This window comes from Bos grunniens, chromosome 5, assembly GCF_055505025.1.
Source record: "Bos grunniens cultivar Pamir isolate PY7600 chromosome 5, Bosgru_T2T1.0, whole genome shotgun sequence".
Classification (NCBI taxonomy): domain Eukaryota; kingdom Metazoa; phylum Chordata; class Mammalia; order Artiodactyla; family Bovidae; genus Bos; species Bos grunniens.
The window spans coordinates 31,044,928-31,063,977 of NC_141169.1; the positions used below are offsets into that span (position 1 = coordinate 31,044,928).

General features: G+C 37.6%; 1 protein-coding gene across 8 annotated transcripts in view; it reads right to left on the reverse strand.

Annotated features, from left to right (window-relative positions):
- SPATS2 (spermatogenesis associated serine rich 2) overlaps window positions 1–19,050 on the reverse strand; it is a 156,883-nt gene that overhangs the window by 17,171 nt on the left and 120,662 nt on the right. For all 8 annotated transcript variants that reach the window (XM_086399621.1, XM_086399615.1, XM_086399618.1 and 5 more), the window contains 5 exons: window positions 15,628–15,736; window positions 14,473–14,522; window positions 6,700–6,961; window positions 5,320–5,499; window positions 2,759–2,894 (listed from right to left, as the gene is read on the reverse strand). In XM_086399621.1, coding sequence (XP_086255747.1) covers window positions 2,759–2,894; window positions 5,320–5,499; window positions 6,700–6,961; window positions 14,473–14,522; window positions 15,628–15,736 — 737 coding nt within the window. The remainder of the gene's footprint in view (window positions 1–2,758; window positions 2,895–5,319; window positions 5,500–6,699; window positions 6,962–14,472; window positions 14,523–15,627; window positions 15,737–19,050) is intronic.

Here is a 19,050-nt window from a genome sequence, read left to right on the forward strand (position 1 = left end):
TCATTCTACACTTTGGTAAAAGCAGAGGTCAGCAACATTCCTGGAGGCTTTATTCTACCTCTCTGTTAATTCACTCCCTTCTTCAATTCCACACAACAGGAGGACTGAGGCTACCCACTCTCCCTCTGTCTTTTGTTCACTGTGGCATGAAGTACCAGACTAAGTTTGTGAAGAGAGACACGGCTGAATATGACCCCTGGGAACAGCTCCTAGACAAGCAAGAAAACGGATGGATGGTTGGGAGGAAGAGTGGTGTAGGTTCTCTATATTTATGAAAATTTCCTCTCATCTTTCAGGTTCTTGAAAGTCTTACAAATAGGCAGTATGGACAGTCTCATATCCCTAAATACCAACCTAGCTGCTTATCTTCCTGTCATTTTACTTAATTTGGTCTTTTTTTTTAAAGTCCATTATTAAATGAAAATACCTCCCCAAAGGAGTTATGGTTTAAAAGTTAGTTACCACTTTAATAGTTAAAATAGCTTCGATGTTCTAGAAGAAAATTAGAATATATTTCTTCTCCCAAAGATTCTATAATCAAATATATTTGAGAAACAGCATAGTATAGCTCCCTCTTGTAAATTCACAATGCATATTAGCATTAAGGCATCAAGAAGTCCTCTAGTAAAGAAAATTTAAGTATTTTCAAACCTCTTTAACTACTAAACCCTATTTCACATATTAATACATTTTAAGATATGAGAAATTTTTAAAGCAAGTTTAAAAAACACAAAATCAAAATAAATCAATGATTAATAATAGGGCACAGAAGGGACCATTAGAGTGGGGTGCATCAGGAAGGATGAAAGGAGGCAGGAAAACAAAGACATCTTTTCTACTTTTTTAATGTTGTTGTTGTTGCTGTTGTTCAATCACTCAGTCATGTTCGACTCTTTGTGACCCCATGGACTGCAGCACATCAGGCTTCCCTGTCCATCACCAACTCCCAAAGTTTGGTCAAAGTCATGTCCATTGAGTCAGTGATGCCATCCAACCATCTCATCCTCTGTCATCCCCTTCTCCTCCTGCCTTCAATCTTTCCCAGCATCAGAGTCTTTTCCAATGAGTCGGCTCTTTACATCAGGAGGCCAAAGTATTGGAGCTTCAGCATCAGTCCTTCCAATGAATATTCAGGACTGATTTCCTTTAGGATTGACTGGTTGGATCTCCATACAGTCCAAGGAACTCTCAAAGAGTCTTCTCCAACATCACAGTTCAAAAGCATGGATTCTTTGGTGCTCAGCCTTCTTTATGGTCTAGCTCTCATATCCATACACGACTACAAGGAACATCATAGCTTTGACTATACAGACCTTTGTTGGCAAAGTAATGTCTCTGCTTTTTAATATGCTGTCTCGGTCTGTCATGGCTTTTCTTCCAAGGAGCAAGCATCTTTTAATTTCATGGCTGCAGTCACCATCTGCAGTGATTTTGGAGCCCCAAAAATAAAGTCTGATGCTGTTTCCACTGTTACCCCATTTATTTGCCATGAAGTGATGGGACCAGATGCCATGATCTTAGTTTTCTGAATGTTGAGCTTTAAGCCAACTTTTTCACTCTCCTCTTTCACTTTCATCAAGAGGCTCTTTAGCTCCTCTTCACTTCCTGCCATAAGGGTGGTATCATTTGCATAGCTGAAGTTATTGATATTTCTCCCAGCAATCTTGATTCCAGTTTGTGCTTCATCCAGCCTGGCATTTCACATGATGTACTCTGCATAAAAGTTAAATAAGCAGGGTGACAGTATACAGCCTTGATGTACTCCTTTCCCAATTTGGAACCAGTCCGTTGTTCTATGTCTGGTTCTAACTGTTGCTTCTTGACCTGCATACAAGTTTCTCAGGAGAGAGGTGAGAGGCAGGCTGGTGAGATTCCCATCTGTTTAAGAAGTTTCCAGTTTGTTGTGATCCACACAATCAAAGGCTTTAGCCTAGTCAATGAAGCAGAAGTAGATGTTTTTCTGGAATTCTCTTGCATTTTCTTCTCTTTTTTTTTTTTTTAAATTTTATTTTATTTTTAAACTTTACATAATTGTATTAGTTTTGCCAAATATCAAAACGAATCCATCACAGGTATACTATGATCCAACGGATGTTGGCAATTTGATTACTGGTTCCTCTGCCTTTTCTAAATCCAGCTTGAACATCTGGAAGTTCTCAGTTCACGTACTATTGAAGCCTAGCCTGGAGAATTTTGAACATTACTTTGCTAGCATGTGAAATGAGTGCAACTGTGCCATAGTTTGAACATTCTTTGGCATTGCCTTTCTTTGGGATTGGAATGAAAACTGACTTTTTCCAGTCCTGTGGCCACTGCTGAGTTTTCCAAATTTTCTGGCATATTGATTTGTTCAAAAACATCATGCCATGGGTTACAGGTTCCTGGTTTAAAAGACAGATCCTAATGTAAAGGAGCATGACCTACGCTATAATTATTTGTCCCTTTCCAAACAATATTAACCTTAGGTCCATTCCTAAAGCATGAGTTTCTTCTACCATTCATTCTCACACTGTGACCACAAACAGAATGAAGCAGAAAGCAAAATATAGCATAGGATTTTTAAGTCTTCCTCCATTATGTAGAGTAGTTAAGAGTTAGGAATTAAAGAACTTGGTGCAGAAAGCAAAATATGGCATAGGATTTTTAAGTCTTCCTCCATTATGTACAGTAGTTAAGAGTTAGGAATTAAAGAACTTGGTAAATGGCTAACCATCTTTACCATTTTCGTGCTACTGGTACAAAATGCAACTTAACTTACCAGCTCTGCAATTCGGCAAAAGCTTGTTTCATTTTCTTAATAGAAGCATCCATCTCTTCTTTAACTACAACTCGATATCGTGCAAGAGACACTGTGCAGCGCTGGAGGTCTTTCACAGATTTTTCAATATTAGAACCTTGGAAAGAACCCCAATAAATAAAACAACATAGGTAACTTGAAAACTGGATCTGAATACCTAAGCATGTAACGTAACTAACATCTCATAACTAAGAATGCTTCCTAAATGGCCACCGTCAACAAAAAACTGAATTTTTCATAGATTTTTTTTTTTAAGTATCCTGGCCAAGATGGAGTAATAGGAATTGGATTTACCTTCCTGTCTTAAAAAACTTCACACATACACAAAATATATGAAACAATGGTTTTCAGACAATGAACAATATGCAGTACTTCTTACCACCCTCCATAAGAACACAGAAACAAAAGAAGTGAGGCCTAAGATTGCCCCAACTTGCTGCCATAAGAGAGTTTCCAGGCTGCAATGCAAGGAGGAGAAATCCTTAGTTGAGTCTGAAAGTCTCCTTGAATTGAGGGGACAGAGCTGAGAGTTCAAAGAGGCCAAGATGGCTAGAATTCTCAGGGCAGAACAGTAAAGAGGAGAAAGCTACACAGCAATGAAGAAACCGTACAAAGACCCACAGAGGATTCTGAGTGCATGCGAATGTAGAACCGCCCCAAACGGGGAAGGAACCACTGGAAAGGAGCAGGTGGGATAATCCTGAGAGCTCGCCCAGGCCAGGAATAGTCTATGCTCACACCAGCATAGTGGGGCGCCAGGCAGAGTACTTAGAGGGCACTGCCTCAGTAATTAGCCTGAGACTAAAGGCTGCTCTATTTCTACTAACAAAGCTTAAGTAAGCAAGCAGACTGTTTCCAAATAACAGTTCCAGAACAAATCACAAGAATATTTAAAGAAATACAAAAATATCTAGCAATCAACAAAGCAAAATTCACAATGTCTGGCATCCAATTAAAAAACTACTAGAGGCAGAAAAATATGACTGATCTATAATGAAAGGAAAAATCAATTAACAGAAACAAGTGCAGAAATGACAAAGATGTAGAATAAAGTTGGTAAGAACATCAAAACAGCTAATATAATCAAATATCACATGTTCAAGAAGGTGGAGGAATAGTATAATCTATTAAGGACAGACATGGAAGATATTTAAAAAGATTCCAACAGAACCTCTGGAGATGAAAAAAAAAATCAGAGATGAAAAATACACTGAATTGGATTAACAGCAGATTAAAAACTTAGAGAAAAAAGATTAATAAATTTGTAGACAGCAATTTTAGAAACTATCCATAATGAAATTAAACACAGAGAGAAAAAGACTAAAAAAAAGAATCCAAAATGAAAAACTATTTGAGTAGGTACCAAATTTTCAAAACTCCCTACATAACAGGATTTAGTAGAACACAATTCACCACGTAGATATAACAAAACTGATAAAGTTCTCTCTTGATAGTACACTTTGAATCATTGTAAGTGGGTAAGTCAACACTGTAGATAAAGATGAAGCATATTTACCTACCTAACATATTTTAACCAGTTTCTGAGAATTCTATTATAACCTTTCTATATTCACCAGTGTCAGTTATTATAACTTATAGTTAGAATAACTGATCTAACAAATTTATAAAGTGCCAAGACACAGATTTTCAATCTTTAAATCTTTCCTCATCTCAACCTTATTTCTTTTAAAATCTACCTAAAAGCTTTCAAGCACTGTTTCTTTATTTTTGCTTGAATAAATATTTTCAGACTTGCCTTTCTGGACAAGTTGAGGGCTCTGTTAGAAAGATGAAAAAGGAGAGCCTCAATAATTAAATTTGGCTCATGCGGTATACATAATTCAATACAGAGCTACAGGTTACAAGTGTATTTTACATTTCTCTGTTTCATTTGTTCAGGTAAGTGGACTGCCATCCTTAAATGGACGATAGAAGGGCTATTATCTCTATCTAATTATTGGCTGATTATTTAAATAAGTATTATAAGTTAAAAAAAAAACCCAGCAAATCACTACCATCAATCAATGCTAAGTATTTACTTAAGAGAAAATGATCTTGTTTAAAGCTACAGTCTGATAGGTATTAGTAAAAGCATGAAGTTGAGAAGAGAAATTAAAATATTTCTTCAAAATATCATTTCAGAGATGGCAAAGCTTTTTACTGTTGAATCAACCAGGAGTTAAAAATGAAGGAAATAGCACAGACATGTTGCAGTAAAACAAATAAAACAAAGGTTAATGTTATCAAAGACAGCATGCTAGCCACAGAGTTTGACCCTCATTCACAAAAAAAGGATCACTATTGTTGTCTCAAGACTGTACAGCATTATACTACTATCAGACTCCAACTGTGTACACAAAACTGGGGAAAGGCTGGATCGTCATGGATAGTCACTGACTGGAAATGTATTACCTGCTGCCCCTTCTGAAACCTTATCTATGAGAACAAAGAGATGATTTGCCCTCTTTAGCTAAAAACACAGATTCTTTTTGCTTTCTCTCAAAGGAAGATCTTTGATTTACCCAGCTTTTTGTTGGTGGAAGAGAGGGGAACATCTTCCATGCCTAGATTTGAAAGCTGAGGTCCTACAGTAGTTCTTGAGAGAGACTTGGCAGCATTCTTATTTTGTTGAGAATTCTGAGTAGAGTGCATAGTCAAAGATCTGGACTCGAAATCAGAGACACCATTCTCCAGCATGGATCCTGTCAAATAAAGAGGCCAGTATTTTAGAGTAGAGTTCAGGGGTAAATCAAGGAGTCTTTAAGTACACACGAAGTAAAAAGGCAAAAGTGCAGCAAAAAATTGCCTCTTAAAAGGTTGTGAATAGAATCAGCTGACAAAACAGGACAAAGAGCAGAGTCAGTGAGGCTGTATCACTTGGCTTAGCCCAAGGAGGCACACCAACTGAAGAGGATTCTTTGTTAACCCATCTCCAGACAGGCTAGCTTATTCCCTGTATCTTGTTAACTTCCTTGCAGTTCTGGGCACAAGGAAGTGAAGAGTCAATATCACTACCTTCTGACAAGCTTCTGTTAAGTTATGCTGAGAAAAAGATTTCTACACTGTCCCAGAGAAAGAGAGTAGAGTTTCAAAAGCTTTAGGAAATGGAAACAGCAAAGAGTTAGGAAATAAAGGAAAGCTAGTTCAGAAAAAAATAGAAGCCACTGACTATCTTTGGTTTGTTTGAGGTGCTATATTTTTTTCTAAGTCTTTATATGTGTGTGTGTGTGCTCAAACTAATCAATAAATAAAAACATCTGAAATACACAGCGTAATTTTAAAAATGGCATTGCATGTATAAAGCCAGCAGCAATAGAGCAAGGGGAACTGGTTTAACAAACAAGTAATTAAAAAGCCTATTTTTAAAAATATATTCCCAATATCTTTCCAGTACTCATCAAAACGGTTAATGAAAAATGTACAAGCTATCTGAATTTACAACTAATACTAATCTTAATTCTTTATTAAAAAACAAATGTGAGACTATAAAAACCAACAGTCTACTTCTAATGAAAGCCATGGGATTACAGTTATGCCTATATATTCCTTATTGTGTTGAGTCTTGGAATAATAACATCAATATCAACTCATGATCATCATTTCCTTTAATAAATGTGCAGTTAAAAAACATCTAAGGTCACCTTCTGTACTCTCTAAGTATTACAGAACTATTAAATTAGAAGATTTCCACAAGGCTGATTTAGACTAAAATTAAAATATGAAACAAAGGAATACGAATTATATTTTTCTAGGCCCTTGATAATTACCAAATTGACTCTTTCACATAAGAAGTAACAAAGTTAAAAAACTAACTAGATTTAATTTATTGATTGCTTTCTCAGCCAAGGAGCCCCTGTATTTTTCAGTAGAATGGAACTTTCCAAGGACCTGTTAATACTCACCTGTTCTATCCAGCATTTCTGATGGGGCAGACTCAGGATCCTCCAGTTCTCTGGCTTCTATTGAAAGTGTCTCCATACCTTCACTGAGTGAGTCCACAGACTCAGTATCATTGATGGCACCGTTGACATGATAACCATTAACACCACCTTTCTCTGAGGAGGGCGCAGATTGTTCCTCTTGAATGGAAACCGATTTGTTGGAATCTGGGATACTGTTACTTGGTTCTGCTGCAGGTTTTGGCTTGCTTTTCTTCTTTTTGTTCTAATGGTTATTAAAGATTTGAAAAAAGGAAAAGAAAAAGAAGACCCCGACAATCCAGAGAGGTAACGCCAGCTACCCAAAGGCAACCAATGTTACCAATTTCTCATTTGCTCTTCCAGAAACTGAATACCTTTTTGTATATGTCGATCTACTGACTAAAATAACTATATAAAATACTTTAGATAAACTCAAACACATAAAAATAAAACAGCAAAGCATGACAAAACCCACTATAAGAAAAACTGAAAGATAAACTACAAAATGTGAGAAAAATATGTGTAATACATACAAAGAAATTAATAGAGAGAGCTCTTAAACAAACAAAATAATAATCCAATAGAAAAACTGGTGTAGCTATAAACATGGAATGAAGTGAAACTTCAGTTTAATAAGATAAATTAAATCTGCATTGCAGAGGATTTTGCATCAGAAATCTGTCTCCTCACCTAGACAACAATTACACTGGCAGAATCTGTCTAACTATTTTGGAACTCTGGAGTCTACTGAAGGCTTATAATTTCCAGGAGAAGACTTGGATGATAAATTGTGGTTAATTTCAGTCAATTTCAGTTCTGAGCACAGTAGCAGATACTCACCCCCCACCCCCAGTTAGGGAACAGGCAGCCGTGCACCTGTTCTTGAAGCAGCTAGCACATAGCTTGCTGGAGTCAGGGTAGGCAAAAAGAACCCTGTCCTCCAAGTAACTGGGAGCTGTGTCGTGGTCACTGACTGCTGCCTTTCACTTCAAAGGTATAGACAGAGGCACGCAGCCACTGATGCTGCCCCTCCTCCCACTGTTGCAAGCCCCTCCCGCTCTGGCTGAAGTTTAATTCCTTTAGGGCAATGGCACCCCACTCCAGTACTCTCGCCTGGAGAATCCCATGGACAGAGGAGCCTGGTGGGCTGCAGTTCATGGGGTCGCTGAGAGTCGGACACGACTGAGCGACTTCACTTTCTCTTTTCACTTTCATGCATTGGAGAAGGAAATGGCAATCCACTCCAGTGTTCTTGCCTGGAGAATCCCAGGGACGGGGGAGCCTGGTGGGCTGCCGTCTATGGGGTCACACAGAGTCAGACACGATTGAAGTGACTTAGCATAGCATAGGGGAATTAAAGTGGTGGTGCCATTCTTTCCCACTTCATTTTTCTTTATTCCCTTTCTGGAGACAGACATAAAAGACAAGGACATTCAAAAACAACTGTATATACAGAAAAAAATTGAAAGTAATCATGCATGCCCAGGGAAAAGCACAGACAAGATCTGAGAAGACCTTAAGTCTACACCTTAGGCTGACCCTTGGTACAAAGACAGCTTACAATTTTAAAATATAGTAATAACAAAAAACAGCAAACCTGGAGAAAGAGGGAGAATCTGGTTTCCAGAGTTATCAAATTATTAGGTTCTAATGTCTAGCTTTCAGCAAATCACAAAGAACACAAAAAAATAAGAAAGTATGGCCAATACAAAGGAAAAGAATAAATCAATAGAAACTTTCCCTGAGAAAGACTTGTTGGGAGATACATTAAAGACTTTATTTTTTTCATCCAAAGATTAATTTTAATTAAGTAAACATGGATTCTTAATACGTTTCCATAAGTAAGATTTTTTTTTACTCAAATGCCTAGTGCATTTTTGGGCTTCCCTGGTGCTTCAGTGGTAAAGAATTCACCTGCCAACATAGGAGACATGATCTCTGGTCTGGGCAGATCTCACATACTATGGAGCAACTAAGCCTGTACACCCCAACTACTGAGCCAGTGCTCCAGAGCCTGGGAGCCACCAACTACTGAGCCCACATGCTGCAACTACTGAAGCCCATGTGCCTAGAGCCCATATTTGACAACAAGAGAAGCCACTGCAAGGAGAAGCCTGCACAATGCAGCTAGTCCCTGCTAGCTGCAGAGTACAAAAGAGCACAAAGCAGAGCAGTCCCTGCTTTCTGCAACCAGAGGAAAGCCCATGCAGCAACGAAGATTCAGTACAACCAAACCCCACCCCCCCAAAAAATGAAAACAAAAAAGCTGCCTTAAAGATGTTCAAAGAACTAAAGGAAAATGTGGGGAAGGTCAAGCAAACAAAGTATAAACAAAATGGAAATATTAATTAAGAGAAAAAGAAACTAAATCTAAAAAAGAAATAAAAAAATGAAATTTTGGAGCTAAAAAGTACAGTAACTTATTTGTTTTTTTTTTTAAATCACTGACGGGATTCAAAGGGAGATCTGAGAAGTCAGGAGAAAGAACCAGTGGGTTTGAAGATAGCACAACTGAAATTATTGAGTTTGAGGAAGAGAAAAAAGATTGAAGAAAAGTGAAGAGCCTAAGGGACCTGTGGGGCTCCATCAAGCAAACCAACATATGCGTTGTATAAACTGGAGAAGGAGAGGAGGAAAGGGAAGAAGGAATGTATAAAGAAATGATGGCTGAAAACTTCCCAAATTTGATGAAAGACATGACTATAAACATCCAAGAAGCTTAACAACCTCCAAGAGACGATGAAACACGTTGTAATCAACCTTCCAAAAGATAAAGAATCTAGAAAGCAGCAAGAGAGAAGTTACTTATCACACACAAGAGATCATCAATGAGATTAGCAGATTTCTCATCAGAAACATAGGAGGCCAGAAGGCAGTAGGCAGATATATTCGAAGTGCTAAAAGGAAAACAAAACAAAACAAAACAACCCATCAACCAAGAATCCTCTATGTAGCAAAACTGTCTTTCAAAACTGAGGGATAAATTAAGACATTCCTAGGTAAACAAAGAGGAGAGAGTTCATGACTACCAGACCTGCCCCGCCAGAAACACAGGAGGCCTGTAACATGAAGTGAAGGAACACTAGATGGTAATCTGAAGGCATACAGAGAAATAAAGAACTTGACAGAGGTAAAATACATGTGCAGTTACAAAAGCTAGTATTATTATAACACTGGTTTGTGACTGTACTTTTTGTTTTCTACATGATTTAGAAGACTAATACAATAAAACCAAAAGCTGGTTCTTCATAAAAACAAAGTTGACAAAAGTTTAGCTAGATGGACTAAGAAAAAAGTGAGAAGACTCAAATTATTAAAATAAGAAATGAAAGTGGGCACATTACTATTGATTATAAGAGAATATTATGAACAATCATATACCAACAAATTGTATAACCTAGATGAAATTGTTCAAATTCCTAGAAACACAAAACCTACCAATACTGTCATGAAGAAATAGAAAACCTAACTAGTTAGGAGACTGAATCATGAATCAAAAATCTCCTGACAAAGAAAAGCCCTGGCTTCACTAGTGAATTCTACCAAACATTTACTCTTGCCAAACTTTTCAAAAAAAAAAAAGCTGCTGAAGAGAAGGGAACAATATCTAACTCACTCTATGAGGTCAGCATTACCCTGATACTTAGACAAAGACACTAGATGAAAACTACACAGCAATATCCCTTATGAACACTGATGCAAAAATTCTCAACAGAAAGTACCAAACCAAATTTAGCAATATATGAAAATAATTATATATCATGACCAAATAGGATTTATTCCCTGAATGCAAGAATGGTTCAACTTAAGAAAACTGATCAATGTAATACACCATATTAACAGAAAGAAGGGGAAAAAAGCCACATGATCATCTTAATTGATGCAGAAAAAACATGGGACAAAATTCAAATATCCTTTCATGATAAAAACACTAAAAAAAAAAAAAAAAAAACTAGGACTAGACGGAAACTACTTCAACATAATAAAAGACATATATGAAAAACCCACAGGGAACAATGGTCAAAGAGGAGAGCTTTTCCTCAAAGATCAGGAACAAGGCAAGGATGCCCACTTTTGCCATTTCTATTCAACGCAGTACTGAAAGTTGTAGCCAGTGCAATTAAGAAAGAAAAAGAAATAAAAGGCATCCAAGCAGGAAACGAAAAAGGAAAACATGTTTGCAAAAGATATGATCTTATATATAGAAAACTTTAAAGATTACACACACACACACAGAACAATTCAGCAACGCAGCAGGGTACAGTCAACACACAAAAATCAGTTGTACTTCTGCTGCTACTAAGTCACTTCAGTCGTGTCCGACTCTGTGAGACCCCATAGATGGCAGCCCACCAGGCTCCCCTGTCCCTGGGATTCTCCAGGCAAGAACGCTGGAAAGGGTTGCCATTTCCTTCTCCAATGCATGAAAGTGAAAAGTGGAAGTGAAGTCACTCAGTCGTGTCCGACTCTTCGCAACCCCACGGATTGCAGCCCACCAGGCTCTTCCACCCATGGGATTTTCCAGGCAAGAGTACTGGAGTGGGGTGCCATTGCCTTCTCCAGTTGTACTTCTATACCTGAACAATCTGAAAAGTAAATTATAAAATAATTCAATTTATAATAACATAACTAAATAGAAACACATTATATATTTATGAATTATAAGATTTAATATTAAAATGCCAATACTACCCAAAGTGATCTACAGATTCAATGCAATCCTGATCAAAATCCCAATGATATTTTTTGCAGAAACAGAAAAACCCATCTTAAAATTCATATGCACCTTCAAGGGACCAAAACAACCTTGATTGTCATACTAAATGAAATAAGTCAGACAGAGAAGGACAAATATTATATGATATCACTTATACGTGCAATCTAAAAAAAAAAGGACACAAATTAATTTATTTACAAAAGAAAAATAGACTCACAGACATAGAAAAGAAGTTTATGGTCACCAAAAGGGAACAGGGCTGGGAGGGGAGGGATAAATTGTATGTTTGGGACTAAAATATACACACTATTATATATGAAAAGATAATCAACAAAGACCTACTGTTGGGGACTATATCATATCTTCTAATAACCTACAATGGGCTTCCCTTGTGGCTTGGCTGGTACAATGGAAAAGAATCTAAAAAAACTTCTGTATATGTATGTGTGTGTGTGTGTAACTGAATCACTTTGCTGTACCCCTGAAATTAACACAACATTGTGACTCAACATGTCAATAAAAATTTTAAAGAAAAAAAGGAACAAAACAGGGAGACTCATACAACCTAATTTCAAAACTTACTACAAAGCTACACTAATCAAAACAGTGTAGTACTAGTGTAAAGACAGATGTATATGGGACTTGCCTGGTGGCCCAGTGGTTAAGATTCTGCCTCCACTGTGGAGAGCAAGGGTTTGATCCATGGTCAGGGAACTAAGATCCCACAAGCCATGCGAGAGTGACCAAAAAACTTATAAAAGACAAACACAGACACAATGAAATAGAATAAAGAGCCCAGAAGTAAACTCTCACATATATGGCTTAAGTGATTTTTGCCAAAACTATTCAATGGGGAAAGGACAGTCTTTTCAACAAATAATGCTGGAAAAACTGGAATCTCCACATATAAAAGAATAAAGTTGGACTTTAACCTGAAACATAGCACAAAAATTAACTCAAAATGGATCAAACCTAAATGTAAGACCTAAATCAACAAAACTTAGAAGAAAATGATGTAGGACAAAAGCTTCACGACATTGGATTTGGTAAGGATTTCTTAGAGACCACAGTAAAGAAAAACAGACAAACTGGACTTAATGAGAAAGAAGACAATCCACAGAATGTGAGAAACTATTTGCAATCATATATCCGGTAAGGGATTTTTCCTCTCCACAATTCTCATTTCTCCTTTTCTTAATTACTTTCTCCCATGTGAGCTGGCTAAGTTTTCATGTCACTGTCCTATGCATGTAATACCTATCCCCAGTAATCGTTCATGATCATATCCTATTGAACTAATCCCAACAGTTAACTAGATGTGATATGGGTATTTGGGATTGCCAAACTGAAGCCATTTTTCTTTCTCCAAATTTTAAGAAACTGATGTATCTCCAACACATACTTCCCCAGCTTTGTGTACATATTACATTACTAATAACCTATTATCCTTGTCCAGTAAATTAATAAATCAGAATATGCACAGTTACTTAGGTTTGGTGAAAGCAATGGAAAGAAGTTAAGCAAATATTCAAAGCTACAGGTATGGAGAGCTTCAGGGGAATCTGTGGTAGTATTAAGTTCTTAGAAAAAGTTCTCAAGGGTCAATGGAGCCAAGCCCGTTTCCCCCCCCCCCCCCAAGTCTGGTTTAATTAAGACTTAGCAGAAATCCTAATGAAGTGACTTAGAGTCATTAAGAAAGCATTCCAGAACTCCAGCACTAACCTAAATAGACCCGAAAGAGATTTCATAGAGATACTTGATTCAAATTCACACTTCAAGCACTTTCTAAAAGAACCAGATTTAGAGTAAAGAGCTATGGGAAGCATGATGAGGTTAGCTAGTATCCTTTGGGGAAAGCATTTTTGGTTTCAAGTGCATAAGGAGAACTGATATGTTAGATATTGTATTAAACACTTGAGGAGACATTGCCAAAAAAGATCCATCTAGTCAAAACTATGGTTTTTTTCAGTAGCCATGTATGGATGTGAGAGTTAGACTATAAAGAAAGCTGAAGGGCAAAGAATTGATGCTTTTGAACTGTGGTGTTGGAAAAGACTCTTGAGAGTCCCTTGGACTGCAAGGAGATCCAACCAGTCCATCCTGAAGGAAATCAGTCCTGAATATTCATTGGAAGGACTGATGCTGAAGCTGAAACTCCAATATCTGGCCACCTGATGCGAAGAACTGACTCATTTGAAAAGACCCTGATGCTGGGAAAGATTAAAGGCGGGAGGAGAAGGGGACAACAGAGCATGAGACAGTTGGATGGCATCACTGACTTGACGGATATGAGTCTGAGTAAGCTCTGGGAGTTGGTGATGGACAGGGAAGCCTGGAGTGTTGCAGCCCATGGGGTTGCAAAGAGTTGGACACAACTGAGCGACTAAACTGAACTGAAATACTTTCAGTTGTCAGTATTATTTTCCTATTTTAGAGACAAGCAAACTAAGACTCACTAGGGGTTAAACAATATTCCCAGGAAATAAAACCAGTAAGTAGTAGAATAGGATATAAATCCAGTTTTGACTGATTCCACAGTCCAAGTGCCTTCTATTATCTTCTAATATCTCCCTGAACTAGACCATCAGACCCCTCTGCATAGCTAACAGTAGCAAAGCCTCTCTTTAGGCTTTAAGCTAAAGCTGATTAATACCAGAGATTACAACACAAGTGGTCTGACTTAAAAATCTGAACTATTTTAACTGATGTATAATATGAATGATTTGAAAACCACTGGAATGGATCACTTTCTCTAGAGGAGCTCTGCTGTCCTTGACATGACCTCGTTTCATCCCTGCCTAATATTAATACATTCTCTGAAACTGCAATGGCAGAGTAATTCTGCTTCCTGCCTGAAATCACACGGAGGAGACTGTGGTACTGTATGTACACAGCAGTGTTACAATGTCCTGGAAGAAAACTTTTCTTAGCCAGGTAAACTGAAGATGCGTATGTAAATCTTTCAATATTTCTGCAGAGCTTAATTTTTTTATAATACAAATACTGATATCACACTTTTAAATTTAATTCATTTTTACCTTTTTCTTGCCTGTTACTGTCCATTCTTTGAGTACTTCACTGGCACTACCTGTAAGAGAAACCAATCACAGATATTTTTCTCCCAGCACAAGTATGCTAAAGCAGAAATTAGTGTTCCTGAATTTTGTAACTGCTGGAAAGTCTCCCTCTCCCAATAGGAAAAGTGATGGTTCAGGTGTCTAAGCTAATGTAATGAGATAATCATATCATGCTTACCTTTTAGAATACCTGCCCATTTAGATCCCCCTTCTCCATTTAATTTCTTCAGTAAGTTCTTCCAGGAAGAGACTAATGTAGCCTGACCATTTTGAAGCTTCTTTTTATCTATGTAGCTTTGACCAAATACAAAGATGACTGGTTTTAGCCCAAGTACTGGTTTCAGCCCAAGTATGGCGTCCCCTCTCCTCCAGATTACACACAATCTGGTTACATTGTTTCACAGAGAACTGTCTGCCACCCTAAACCCAAACACTAACATTATAAACAAAAATATGATGGTAAAGAAACAACTTACAGTATTTGGACCTGTTTATTGTGTACTGGCAAATTCAGAAAAGTAGAAAGAGGGAGATCTATTTTGATATCACTGTCACTGTTCAATGAAAGAGACAACTTCAGACAGTTTTTCCCAAACAAGTTATGTGGAAAGAATTTTGTAAAATGCTCCTCAACTCTGTAAAATCAGAAGGTTTGACTAAGCATACCATTTTTGGTATGGTAGATAAGGAAACTCAAACCCATATATTTAAATCACTTGTCAGAGCCTGAAAAAGAATACTGAGTCCCTAAATCTGCCATCTGTAGCTGAGCCACCAGACCACTGCTCTATCATTGCTTCTTAAATTCTTATTCAACCCAACTCCAGTCAAGTCCCTTATACCACTGGCTACCTAATTTCTTAACTGTCATTAGAAAATGTTCTGAATAAAATGATGGAATCTTCTCTGCTTATCTCTTATTCCAGGTATCATATAGCTTATGAATGAATTACTTCTAGGGCTGAAATAAGGAGCTTTAAAAGATATCTTTAAAAATCGCACAGGGTCTGCTATATCGTCTATAAAATACCAGACTGCCGAATAAATGTTATAGAAATCTGAAGCAACTTCTAGTTGAACAAATATGAACTTATAAAAATATTGAGCTAGGGTTACCTTCCATGAATGCTTGTACTGTTTTGTCCACACAATTATCAAAGTGTTGCAAAACCAGGATAATTTCATTGTTACTCTTATTGGGAACTATTGCACGCACTGCATTTATCTGAAAAAGAAGATAAGGTCATTTAATTCTAATATGAGTAGATCAGTTGGAAACTGAGGTCTATTACAGAGAATAACAGTAAGGGTACCATTTCATCTTTAACAAGGTGTATCACATCACTTTAGTATCAGTGAGAGTACATACAACCATCTCACTGGGATGAGTAATAGGTGAATGATGCCAGCACATAAAAAATTAACTTTAAAACTTAGAAAAAGCAGAACATTTGCAGAAACAGAAGATTTGTGCCAGATCTTATTTCAGGGTGGTTAAATTCAGGGATCAGGTATTAATTTAGCATCAACATTTCCTCATTTTTAGCATATTATAGAGAAAGGAGCAAAGTTTAACAAACCACCAGAATAAAAAAACAATAATAACTTAGATTTTTGTATAGCATTTTTTAAACATTTATTTCATATCATTTAATTGTATAATAATGCTATGCTGCTGCTGCTGCTGCTGCTGCTAAGTTGCTTCAGTCATGTCCGACTCTGTGCGACCCCATAGACGGCAGCCCACTAGGCTCCTCTGTCCCTGGGATTCTCCAGGCAAGAATACTGGAGTGGGTTGCCATTTCCTTCTCCAATGCAAGAAAGTGAAAAGTGAAAGTGAAGTTGCTCAGTCATGCCCGACTCTTAGCGACCCCATGGACTGGAGCCTACCAGGCTCCTCCGTCCATGGGATTTTCCAGGCAAGAGTACTGGAGTGGGGTGCCATTGCCTTCTCTGTAATAATGCTACAGATATCATTTAAATTATTATAAATTATTTCAGGTGTATAAAACATAATGAACACTCACTATGATAGCCAGTTTAATAAAATAAAATACATGCAATTGAAGTGCCCATGAAACTTTTCATAAACCCCTTTTCCCTCCTCTCCACAGAGATTTCTACCTTGAATTTGGTGTTATTTTGATATTTGTTTTTATACTTTTATGATGTATGTCTGTATCCAAGGGTAAGACATATTATTGTTTGCATTACACGTCATATCATACATATCTATTTTTAATTTGCTTTTTCATATAACACTGTTTTTTAGATTTTTCATGTTGATAAATGCATCTCATTATTATTTATCAGTAATTTATTTTAACTGCTAAATAGCATTTCCATTGTGTGAATATAGCCAATTTAATCATTTTTCTGTTGACAGACATTTACATTCTTTCCAGTGTTTGGCTACTATGAAAAATACCATAGTAAATATTCCTACGCTTATGCTTATTTACTGAATGCTTATGACAATGCTTACCAAATTGTTAAAAAAAAGAAAACAAGTCTTCAGTGAACAGTGAGAGGATGTCTCTATTGTATATATAATCACTAGTAGAATTTCTGAACAGTTCAGTTCAGTTCAGTTGCTCAGTCATATCCAGCTCTTTGTAACCCAATGGACTGCAGCACGCCAGGCCTCCCTGTCCATCACCAACTCCTGGAGTTTACTCAAACTTAAGTCCATTGAGTCAGTGATGCCATCCAACCATCTCATCCTCTGTCGATCCCTTCTCCTCCCGCCTTCAATCTTTCCCAGAATCAGGGTCTTTTCAAATGAGACAGTTCTTCGCATCAGGTGGCCAAATATTGGAGTTTCAGCTTCAGCATCAGTCTTTCCAATGAATATTCAGGACTGATTTCCTTTAGGATGGACTGGTTGGATCTCCTTGCAGTCCAAGGGACTCTCAAGAGTCTTCTCCAACACCACAGTTCAAAAGCATCAATTCTTTGGCACTCAGTTTTCTTTACAGTCCAACGCTCACATCCAGACATGACACTGGAAAAACCACAGCCTTGACTAGATGGACCTTTGCCAGCAAAGTAACGTCTCTGCTTTTTCAGTATGCTATCTAGGTTGGTCATAGCTTTTCTTCCAAGGAGCAAGCGACTTTTAATTTCATGGCTTCAGTCACCATCTGCAGTGATTTTGGAGCCCCCCCAAAATAAAGTCTATCACTGTTTCCATTGTTTCCCCATCTATTTGCCATGAAGTGATGGGACCAGATGCCATGATCCTAGTTTTCTGAATGTTGAGTTTAAAGCCAACTTTTCAACTCTCCTCTTTCACTTTCATCAAGAGGCTCTTTAGTTCTTCCCTTTCTGCCATAAGGGTGGTGTCATCTATGTATCTGAGGTTATTGATACTTCTCCTGGAAATCTTGATTCCAGCTTGTGCTTCTTCCAGCCCAGCATTTCTCATGATGTACTCTGCATATAAGTTAAATAAGCAGGGTGACAATATACAGTCTTGACGTACTCTTTCCCCGATCTGGAACCAGTCTGTTGTTCCATGTCCAATTCTAACTGTTGCTTCCTGACCTGCACACAGCTTTCTCAAGAGGCAGGTCAGGTGGTCTGATATTCCTATCTCTTTCAGAATTTTCCAGAATTTGTTGTGATCCACACGGTCAAAGGCTTTGGCATAGTCAATAAAGCAGAAGTAGATGTTTTTCTGGAACTCTCTTGCTTTTTCGATGATCCAAAGGATGTTGGCAATTTGACCTCTGGTTCCTCTGCCTTTTCTAAATCCACCTTGAACATCTGGAAGTTCATGGTTCACGTACTGTTGAAGCCTGGCTTGGAGAATTTTGAGCATTACTTTGCTAGCGTGTGAGATGAGTGCAATTGTGTGGTACTTTGAGCATTCTTTGGCATTGCCTTTCTTTGGGATTGAAATGAAAACTGACCTTTTCCAGTCCTGTGGCCACTGCACTGCTGAGTTTTCTAAAGTTGCTGGCATATTGAGTGCAGCACTTTCACAGCATCATCTTTCAAGATTTGAAATAGCTCAACTGGAATTTCATTACTTCCACTAGCTTTGTTTGTAGTGATGCTTCCTAAGGATCACTTGATTTCGCATTTCAGGATGTCTGGCTCTAGGTGAGTGATTATACCATCGTGATTATCTGGGTCATGAAGTCTTTTTCATATAGTTCTTCAGTGTATTCTTGCCACCTCTTCTTAATATTTTCTCCTTCTGTTAGATCCATACCATTTCTGTCCTTTATTATGCCCATCTTTGCAAGAAATGTTCCCTTGGTATCATTTTCTTGAAGAGATCTCTAGTCTTTCCGATTCTATGGTTTTCCTCTATTTCTTTGCATTGATCACTGAGGAAGGCTGTCTTTTCTCTCCTTGCTTTTCTTTAGCAGTCTGCATTCAAATGGATATATCTTTCCTCTTCTCCTTTGATTTCGCTTCTCTTCTTTTCACAGCTATTTGTAAGGCCTCCTCAGACAACCATCTTGCCTTTTTGCATTTCTTTTTCTTGGAGATGGTCTTGATCACTGCCTCCTATACAATATCACGAAC